Below are 11,096 nucleotides of genomic sequence, written 5' to 3'. Positions count from 1 at the left end.
ATCAATTTTGCTCTGCGATTCTCTGACTTCAAAAGAGACCCAGCCCACATCACCCTACACTGTCTCATTTGTAGCTTTACCGTGAAGCCTCAAAGCCAGCCGGCATAATAACGATCTTTGGTTAACTTCCAAACCTGACACGATAGCCTATTTGGAGCCCGGAATTGCATTTGCTAACGTTAGCGGGTATCATTACTCCTTTCCAAGCTCCTTGCACCATCTCATTTTTATTGTAGCCCCGAAGTATTCTATGATTCATTATTGCTGCATTCCGTTCCCCTCATTTTTAGATTCTCTTGGTGGATACTTGATTATAGATCCTTCCTTCGTTTATGTATGCACCCAGGCATTCATTTTGCTTGATTATGGGTATTACCTGCTGTTGAATTCATACCAAGTTATTGCTCGTCTGTTCATTAAATTTCTCTGTGCTAAAATTAAGGCCTAGGTAAGTCGCTTCATTGCCACACGCATTCGAAAGTTTCTGTAAAGCGCTTGCATTATTCGCTAAGTAGCTGCATACATAAGCCAGGGACCCCCTTTGCCCATTACGGATGCAAGATCAAATCTAATTCACTGTTTTCCGGTCGTCTTTGTAGGTCATTAACATAAAGCGTGAACAATGAAAACCGAGAGCTTCATTGCTTCAGTCCTCGGTGAATTTTCATTAGATTTGCGGCCTTCCCATACGATTATTATTATTATTATTATTATTATTATTATTATTATTATTATTATTATTATTATTATTATTATTATTATTATTATTATTATTATTTCTATTGACATCCCTTTCGAATCCGGGTCACATAGCCTGTTTGAGCAGTCTGGCATTCTCCCTTTACATCTTGATTTTGCTTCACACTTACCTATGCCTTTAACGACTCCCGATCAATATCCTCCCTGCTTTTTTTTACAGATGCTTTGTTGGACAGAGCACCGAGTGGTTCGCGGTCGAACTAGCGCATACTTCGCTCGCACCACTACTCCGGGAGCGCATCGAGTGGGAAGGCCTGGGAAGGTTACAGCTCGCCGCTCGATCTCGGAAAGCACGGTCGGTCATTGGTTGCTCACCCCAGACGGGCCATATAAGACGCTCTCAATTAAATTAGAGCGCACATAAAAAGTGAGCGACATAAAAAGGGTTAACTTTGAATTAAAAAAGAAAGAATATGACCGCGGCGGAACAGTTAGTGCGCAGTCGGACATGTTGCTACCCGTCGGGCCGCCGCGCTAACTTAGCGGCTATATATAGTGTTGCGCTGCTAAACATGAGGTCGCGGGATCAAATCCCGACCGTGGCGGCCGCATTTCGATGGGGGTGAAATGCAAAAACGCCCGTGTCCCGTACATTGGGGACACGTTAAAGGTCCCCTGGTGGTGAAAATTAATCCGGAGTCCCCCCACTACGGCGTTCCATAGAATCAAATCATGGTTTTGGCACGTAAAACTCCTTAACTCATTCGGTCATGTTGCTGGGTTAGCTATTTGGTGCTTACTTAATGACATGATGTGGCGCAAGGGCACATCCACTGAGAATATACACACAGAACACGTTACAGAACACGTCGCAGTCGAGGACGGTGTAAAACTAGGTGGGATGATGAAGTTACGAAATTTGCAGGCGCAAGTTGGAATCAGCTAGCGCAAGATTGCAGAACGCAGGGAGAGGCCTTTGTCCTGCATGTGGACATAAATTTAGGCTGATGATGATGATGATATATACTCTTTCCTTCGTTTATGTATGCACCCGGGCATTTATATTGGTTGACTATAGGCACTACGTGCTGTTGCATTGGTACCACGTTATTTAGTGCAGTCGTTCGGAATCGAGATGGCTGAGAAACGACATTTTTGTAGTGCTGTCAGGTGCTGCGGAGTTCACTGGGCAAGGAAAACATGTTGGTCGTGTACAGCTTAAGAAGGCAGGAAGGCCCCGCCTAGATGAGCGAAGTGCGGCAGCCAATTGCCTCCGCAAGTAAGGAAATAGTCCCGCTCAAAAGTCCCTCCCAGTTCGAAGCGCGGGCGACCATGTTCTCCGTCGGCGGGGTCAACGGCCGTCCGGCTCATGACGTCAGATTAGAGTGCGCGGCCATTGGAGGAGGCTCGTGTGCATCCGCATTTGAGGGGCAAATGCCGCTGCTTTCTAAAGTTGTACCCGACTATAGGGAAATTATTCAAGACGGTAAAAAGGCCATAAAAAAACCGTTTCTATAACGCGAAATAACACTCTACAAACGTTTACACCTTTTAGGATGTAGCTTGTCCGCAAACGATATTCGTCATCAGCTCGGCTTGCGCTTTCTTTCTTGAAAACTCTGCGCTTGCTACTTTCCTGTCAAGAATTTCACGCTCGCGGTACTCATATAACACGTATGCCGTTCGCGACCTGAAAGGACCGGGCGCGCAGCGTTAAAGGAAGGAAAGGCACGCAAGGTAGATGACGAATATTTGTTGTGACACAAATATAGTGAAGAGTGTAGATTACAATATAATTGCTTAGGGAGAAGGAACGCTCCAAAGGTTGCAAACTTTTTAAAAGTGTATAAGCGGTGTGGAAAGATGGCGGCCAGGACGTCATTCCTGCTACCGCAGTACGGTAAAATTATTGCCTCCGAGATTTGTTCCTGCGACATATAGAATCATATTTGCTGTACACAACTTGCACCCTTTGGGATTTGTCTTCTCCCACGGCGATAATGGTCATCTGCCTTGCTTGCGTTTACTCTCTTGGAAGCTCTGCGCTCATCACATTACGCTAAGCGTGTGAGATGCTGTATTGTCGCTATTTCTCGGTTCACTCGTTTGCAAATTGATGCCGAAGATCTTATGCAGTGGAATGACCCAGCGATGGCTCTCTCTGGGTAACAATAGCCAATCTCAAAGGCCATGTTTTTGCTGACTGCGTGCACCAAGAGTGATTGTGGAGCCGGAAACACGCTATAGAAGCCATGGTTTGGATACTACTTTTTGTTAAACAAGTTGAACGAGTTTCTTCCCCTTGTACTATCGCAACTATAAGTGACAATTCAGCATAAAGTTTCTCAGAGAAACTCTATGCAATTTAGTAAGCCGCTATCTCAGAGGCCCTGTCACAATGGTTGCAATCGAAACGCTCCTAGATCCTAACAGGTTTTACAACAGCTTATGTCTTAGTTTTGATTTATAGCTTTTGAAACCGTAAGCTCTTTAACCTTTATGCACACGGTTAGCTCTCGATCCACCGTGTCTTGAACTTCATGCCACGTCTCGGAGGATATGTTACCGCGCGATAGAGCTAACGGAGCCAAAAGCACCAGATTAGCAGCTAGCTATCAACTGAATCCAATCCAATCCGGGCTGTAGCCTGTTTGGTGTTTACGTTTTTTCGAAAAGAGCATGTGTACTCTCTGTTTACGACGTTTACGTCGTGTCTTGCGCCTCGAAGAAACGCTGTGACATCTGCATTTCACGTGTATTTCCCCTGCGAGTATCGCCTGTTGAGCCTGTTAGCATTCACGCTTCGAAATCGTAAGAATTTTCAGTTTCCGGCCGGTCCGTTCTCGCATGCTTATTGCTCTGTATTCCACTTACGCCCTGATTAAGCAATCTACGGTGCATTATTTATTGAGATCGTGTCTGATCCACGTAGAGAATGTATTCTTTATTGAGATCGTGTCTGTTTCAGGTAGAGAATGCCGAAACATGACCCGTTTAGCCCGAAGGGCATCGCGAACAGAATCAAGTCGAAGGGCCTGCAGAAACTGCGATGGTATTGCCAGATGTGCCAAAAACAGTGTCGAGACGAGGTGAGTATCCTCGTGCGACAACCTTCCCGCGAGCTTGCTTATTTGAAACGGACCTCTCAAGGACAGGCCGATTTTTTTATGGCTGCTCTGCACCGTGTGCATTCATCATGCAGCGCGCGCGGTGCACCTAGGATAGTTGTTTTTATTGCCGTGAAATTGATTAAACGTAATCTTTCTCGCATAGGTATTTTTATTGTGCTTCTTGTCGCGCGCGATGACTGCCAGATTGCGTTTAATGCCAGAAACGCGCGCATGTAGGAGTTGCTATCAAAACAATTCTGAGTCTTGCTCTGTTTTGAGAGTGTAATTTAATAATGTGCATTCATACGTATTCATCGTCTACATAGCCCCTTTTCACAGCAGTACAGCGCTCCTAGCATTCCTGGCACTTTGTGAATATGTCTTGGAAGGCACCTTTTCGGAACAAGTCCTTTTAGAAGTGATTGCTGAAATCAAGTGAAAATTGCAGAATGTGTTGGACCTTTTCCAGAAAGAAAATTTTCAAGACATATTTGCAAAGTGGGAAAAGCACAGATAGTTTTTTATTGCTGTGTAAGGTTTACAAAGTGACTGTACAAGTGCACATAAATAATTATTATTTTTTTTTCAAATCAGAGCTAGTTTTGAAACTTTTTAATACCATTCTGCAACAAACAGAATAGTGTGCACCCATCTGCAATCATGCGCACTGCTTACCAGATCAACTTTTTCTGCACGCATGCTTGTGCATGTAAAAGAATCACTGGTCCCGTATTGACATTGAGATGGACTGAAATTTCTTGGTGTTTCCCCGACTAGGCGGGGGGGTACTTGCTGTTTGTTTGTACAAAAGGAATTGGTTTGACAAAATTTGTGAATTTCATATGGTGTTCTCTCATATTAACCAATGAGTTAGCTTCGAGGCAAGTTGTAGATTAGCGAGGTGAAGCTTTGTTATAAATCTACGTGTTTCTCATTACACAGAATGGCTTCAAGTGCCACACGATGTCAGAGTCGCACCAGCGACAGCTCCTGCTCTTTGCCGAATGTCCGGGCAAATACCTTGGAACATTCTCCCAGTGAGTACTTTATGAACTTTGTGTGCATGGCAGCTGGTTTTAACCCTTCTCAAATGTCACATCAGTCTGATATTTTGACCACCATACTTATTTCCAACGACTAAACATTTAGGGTATACTAATTTTCTTTTACCAAGTCTTTGGTATGTATCGTACAATGATGGGCACACGGGCATCTTTGCCTGTTTGGTTCATTTAGGTGAAACAAAAAACTGCCCACACAAGCACACCTCGTTGTTGGAGAATCAAGCTGCTACAGAAAGGGGAACTGCTTTTGCTGCATGTCGACAACTGAAAGTCTACATGAACCAGGCCGACAACTATGCAAAGTGTCTCATTGCGTGATTCGAACTAAAAGATTTATATCTTGTTAGCAAATTTTAATGAGAACAAAGCAGCGAAAAGTGCTAAGGCTAGCATAATGTAGCAATTCTATTTCAAATCTTTTCCTTTTAATGGACTTCAACAGTCGCCTGGGCAGCGCTCTGCTCACGTTATCACCTCGATTGGCCGGTCGTAAGTGGTGGATGATAAGAAAGGTATAAAATCAGGTGAAAGGAATCATTAAATCTGTAGGGGTAAGGGGCGTGCCTGGCGGGGCTACTCCTTGGCACACTGCAGTTGGTGCACGCCGGACCATTATCCGTGATCCTTTACAAGCTCAATGAAAAATGGACGACAACCGCGTGTACACTCGAAAATCATTTATTACGATTGCAGCTAACACTTTGAGCAGGCCAACTAGCTATAGTGTACATCGCTGAGGGTTCGCTCGAAGAGAATAATATGCTAGGTAAAGAGGGGCTTCCGACTTACCAGCGGGGGTTCAGGCAGCTGCAACGACTGCCACGGATGAAATGTGGTTGACTGACCACGTGTGGGGAAAACGGGAGCGGTACCAGAGCCTTCTGCACTCGCCACTTGCTGGTAACCAAAGAGACTCGGGCAATGTCGGAGAGATCTCGTGTGACCCACTGGGTGGCACTGGTAGCGCTTGCGATTCCCATGCGCCACCCGTGAAAGGAAGGTTTCCCTTTCCGCAAACCTGCTTGCGCTTGTGCCTGACGCTGCATTTGTCACGCGTGGTACCGTCATGGGGCACGAGGATTTCCACACATTATACACCAACTGAACTCTTCTCATTAAGTTGCTAGAATAAAAACACTGGCTACCGTACGTTTACTGGCCCTCACAGCCTGTCATTGCACCTGGAATATCTATAGCCAGCCTGAAGAGAGTTCACTTTGCATATTTACAATCAGATGTGATGTACACCTTGGGTAGGAGACACGTTACGGTCTCTCTAACACAACATACAGCCTTTTTAATGCCTCGGAAAAATTTTCTCTATGGAGATGGCCCTTCAACGTTAACTCAGCAGTTCTTGTGCAGGTTTAATAAAAAATTATTAATGGCTTTTGAAATACCGAGTGTTGCCTAAATGTGGGCATCATGTGCACATGGCTTTTCCTATTAAACCACTGGCTGATCTCAGCTAAGATTTTGCACAAAGGTACCATTTTGCATGGAGTTTAGTTTAATTTCTCAGGCATTACTTACTGCTTTTGTCATCAATAAATCTCAAGTGGTTTCCGTGTGCAGTGGGGCCACTGAAAAATTTTCTGTGATGAACAGAATAGTGGTGCCATCTGTGACAACTACGGCGAAAGCAGGGTGTTCACCTCAGTCCTGTTAGACAACGGCACTATTCTGTTGGTGTGGAGTCAAGGTGTTCTAAGTGGTGTTGCCACAGACAACATATTTCGGATTTATTGTGAACAAAGCTGGTAAGTAATGCTTGAAAATTTTGCATTAAGCTAAACGCTAAACTCTATGCAAAATGGTGCTCCTGAGCAAAACTTGACCTAAGATTATCCAGTGGTTTAGTAAAAAGACATGTATATTTGGTGAGCCTTGGTTGTGAACCTTGCTCTGATTGTGGACGAAACCCTCTTGAGTGAGCGCGTGCTGTCATTTCACATGTTTCTCATCCACTGACCACACGGTGCTCAGGGCAGAATTCTGAACTGATGGTGCCTTTCTTCCACAGAACTCACAAATTGTCCCTTCTTTCAGAGAATTTGCTGAAACTTTCTTGGAGCTACTCAAGAGGCGATTTGGTGAGACTTTCTTTTATTTCTTTAACAAACTAGAATGATTATTGTGATGATCTGATGTCATCAGTGGCACATGCATGAGCTATGTTCTTGCTATTGCACTATGGGATTCTTTTGAGCATGCCGTTACAAGCCATGTGTTTTGAAATCTGGATAACTTCTTAGTGCAGAGGAACATGCAACACAAAAAGACATGGACACGCGCAAGTGCAACGGAATATGTGACGTACATGGGAGAAAAAAAACAATTAGTTTTATCCAAGAAACTAAAACACGTGCCATGAGTTGACTGCAAAAAATCATGCACCATCATGGTAAACATCAGCATTTCTTTTTTTGGTCAGGGAATTGAAGGGCATGTTAATGCAAGCTCTAGCATTACGTGCCATTTCAGCCACTTTATTGTGGTACTGAATTCTGAGATCTGTCTGCAGAACTTCATTTCTCCCTGTCCAATATTAGATCTTATGGTGTGCAAGCCACTGTGCTGTTATCGGTCATTATTGTCATTACCATAACGGTCGTCTTTTCCATAGGCCAGCTCTTTTGGGTGTGTCCTAGGGCTTCTCTTACAAAGGCCCCCAACAACTTTTCTCGTGGGGTAGGTTTTTATCTGCTTCTGTAAGCCTCAACTTTCACAGTGCTGCGTGGTTTTGGCTATGTGTTCGGTATGGGCAATATTTCAAAATCGAGCCACATCTCTCTAGTTCTCTTGGACGAAACTAATTGCCAACTGTGTAACAGCTGGTGCACTAGATTAGAAGCCGGTGTAGTTTCAGTACTGTAACCATGCATGGATGCAGGGGGAATCTCTGGATGTCCTGACCCCCCCCACCTTAAAAATGTGTGTGTGTAGTGGCAGTGTACGGAACATGTCAAACTCGCAAAGACCTTCTTCACAGCTGTTACTGTTCTTTTGCTCTGGAAAGACAACATAAGTTTAATGGTTATTGAAGAGAACCCACCAGCATGTAAAAAAACATGTTGTAAAGAAAGCTGACATGTATGTTGGACTAGGCCCTCCCCACCAACCTACAAGACAAACAAGGGTGTCGCGCACCTTGCTGCTCTGTATACAGGGTGTCCCCTGCTGCATGACCACTGAACACTGGTAGCTGCCCAGAAGGGCAGCTACCAGTGTATTTTATTATTATTACTAGCGTTATTATTATTATTAGAGAGTTCTAGCATGTCCAGTATTCTGCTAAATGCTGCAACTTCGGGCGGTATAGCGGGTGAGCGGGGTGCAAACATGAATGGTTAAAACTGCTGGCATAATCGGGTTCAGGATAATGCCGGCAGAGAAAAATTTACACCGGCGGAGAAGATTGCCAGACTTCCGTCCATCCCTCAGTCACTGCAATGACACTGCGGCACACAACAGGTCTTTGGCATTGTTCTTCAAGCTCCTGAGTATCAGTTAAGTTTCGCTACACATGGCAAATGGCAGGAAGAGCTCTTAAAGCCACGACAAAAGCCACACCAACACAGCCGCCAGTTCCTGCGCCGCTTGCCAAGTGCCCCGTCAGAACTGGTGTTGCCGCCACATGGTAACTGTTGGCAGCGTCTGAAGTTCTCCCATAGCCTGGCCTAAAAGTTTCATGACCAGTAAAAAAAAATTTGAGGACTTTGATATTACTATCACTAGCCCACAGCAACACTCTCACTAGCAACAGCCTAGCCTGTCATCAGCGTCAAAAACCCACAGCATCTCATTTCCAGTGCTTTCCATGGCATTACAGTAAAACCCTGGTGATACGATCACGGCTGGTACGAATTTTGGTGTGATACAAATTCGTAACATTCCCCGGCCGAAATACATCGCTCACAATACGAACAATATCATCTGTTTCGAGCACGTTGCCACACTGCTGCGGATCGTACGAACGCGTGAGCAACAGCAGCGGCGACCTAGCCAGCGGAGCGACCAGCACAGCGGGACCTGGATGGGTTCTATAGTTGCCAAAGAACTGGCTACATCACGCGACTGCGCAATCTCTTATTGGTCAGCACATCGAGCGGACTGGACTACATCACAGCCTACTGATGCTTAGCGAGAAAGTAGACGAGGACTGCTGCACCAACGATGACCGCGGCAGTAGCCACGACGGCCAAAATGCTCCCTGCACTCGACGTGCTGAGGCGTTCAGCGGCGTACGAAAACATTCGTGCGATCACGTGCGCACACTTTTACGCCTTTCAGAAGGTGATCGTTGACAATTTGGGCAAGGAGAAAACATACACGGTTAGTAAACACCGTTGATACGTTTTTCAAGGGACCGCGCAAAAAAAAAAGTTGCAGTTTCGCCCCAAAGGTGAAGCAAGGATTGCGATAGCAAATTAGACAGCTGTACGAAGTAAGGATAGTAGTTTTACGGGCCCTATAAACTTGTAAACATTCGCTTACTAACTAAATTAACAGGTACGGTGTCACGTGCGCGTAGGTAAACATGAACACATCTCACTCGATGACTGCAGACACTCGCTGTCGAAATGCTGGTGTGAGGAAGTGCAGCAGCAGCAGTAGCGAGCAAATTGACCTTTGGACTGTCTTTCTCTTCAACGCAAACTAAACGTCGAAAGCACAGCGCATACGAAGCTCCCGGCACTAGGCGCACTTTGTCAACAGTCGCAGATCGTTTTGACGATGAGGCCTGCGCGGGCACGCACTTTTCACATGTCGTAGGTCGCTTGTTGCAACGTCTAAGCTGGCTGCACCACTAAATTTACATCACCGCCACATTCAAGTGCAACGTAACATGCAGGAACATTACAGATTGGCGATGTATCGCGGAGAACTCAGTACATGGATGTCAATGGCATTTAGGTCGGGACCGCGAGAATGCGATGCACCAGCCGGGAAAACGCCACGTAGCAGTCAAGAAAACACAGCAGCGAGGAAAGTATTAACGGGGTTCCACTATTGAGATTCTTTTGGGTAAAATTAAATTCATTTTTTCTTGATTTTGTGATGTTCTGATACGAATTTGGGGTGATACGAATATTTCACCTGACCCCACAAGATTCGTATCACCGAGATTTTACTGTAAATACTAAATTTAATAAATGCCTTCTAATTTATGGCACCCTAACAAACTTACAAAGTGGGCCAAAATAATTTCACAACTTCTAAAGCTGACGCTGACATTTGGATTTGTTTGGATTACAACAATTTCAAATTCCAACGACAATAGCTTGTCACTATTGCAAGTTTAGTTTTGTGCTCCATTCTAACGTGCATGTAAATTTTTAGTGCTATATTCCAGAAAGAAAGTGCACATTAGAACCGAGTAGTACCATAGGGGTGCGAGCGACACGTGAAAGGCTGCTGTAGCAAAGATGCAGATGTAGCTGCGGCTGTATTGTGAGATGAGGGTGCATGTTTGTTTGCTACCATTTTGCAGGCACCAAGCGAGTACATGCCAACCAGGTGTACCAGGAGTACATTGCAGACAAGCAGCACTTGCACATGAACGCCACCCGGTGGCTCACGCTCACTTCGTTTGTCAAGTGGCTCGGGCGCGAGGGACACTGCACGGTCGATGAGACCGAGAAAGGATGGTTCATCACGTGAGTGTTTGTTCCTTGACGCGTGTCTGAATGTGCAGGGAAGGGTGTCCATCTTATAACAAAGACAATCGAGCAAGTTGGTGCGTTGACTCGGAATGCATAGTGGATTTCATGTGAAGGCACAAAGGACCTAAGGCAGACGCAACAGACAGCATCTACTATGCATGTGTCTGTCTCGTGTTGTACACTTCGGAGACAGCACTCACAAAATCTCTTTCGTAACAGCACTTGTTTATCAGCAGATGTTTTGTGCACCGGACGCTCACGAATGCAATCTGTGATAACGGGACAGTCACTGCAGTGATGCCAAGTCAGAGGCAGCACTTGCGTAAAAGAAGATTTGTGAGTGCTAGCTCTGAATTGTTTATCTTCCTGTGTGTCCTTGTTCTTACACAGTTTGGTTGTTTCGTACTGTTATATTAAGAAAATAATGAGAACCTTGGGGCATCATGATAAACCATGTCAGCTTTGGGGAGGAGTGTTGTCACAGTGTTTGGTTTGTTATCTTCGGTGAATTGCATGTTGCCAGGTTTCAAGAAGGACTTGTTTATAGCAGTATACTC

General features: G+C 45.1%; 1 protein-coding gene across 2 annotated transcripts in view; it reads left to right on the top strand.

Moving 5' to 3' along the window:
• Nucleotides 1–3,342: 3,342 nt before the first annotated feature.
• Nucleotides 3,343–11,096, top strand: part of LOC119466110 (DNA/RNA-binding protein KIN17) — a 47,312-nt gene continuing 39,558 nt past the window's right edge. Inside the window, exons 1-5 of one of the 2 annotated variants that reach the window (XM_037726594.2) lie at nt 3,343–3,534; nt 3,668–3,788; nt 4,752–4,846; nt 6,923–6,966; nt 10,368–10,533. In XM_037726594.2, coding sequence (XP_037582522.1) covers nt 3,675–3,788; nt 4,752–4,846; nt 6,923–6,966; nt 10,368–10,533 — 419 coding nt within the window. In that variant the 5' untranslated portion in view covers nt 3,343–3,534; nt 3,668–3,674. The remainder of the gene's footprint in view (nt 3,535–3,667; nt 3,789–4,751; nt 4,847–6,922; nt 6,967–10,367; nt 10,534–11,096) is intronic. The other variant, XM_037726596.2, reaches the window with a different exon arrangement.

This window comes from Dermacentor silvarum, chromosome 10 (genome assembly GCF_013339745.2).
Source record: "Dermacentor silvarum isolate Dsil-2018 chromosome 10, BIME_Dsil_1.4, whole genome shotgun sequence".
Lineage (NCBI taxonomy): Eukaryota > Metazoa > Arthropoda > Arachnida > Ixodida > Ixodidae > Dermacentor > Dermacentor silvarum.
Note: the sequence above shows the minus strand (reverse complement) of the source record. Positions and strands in the feature narration are given on the sequence as shown.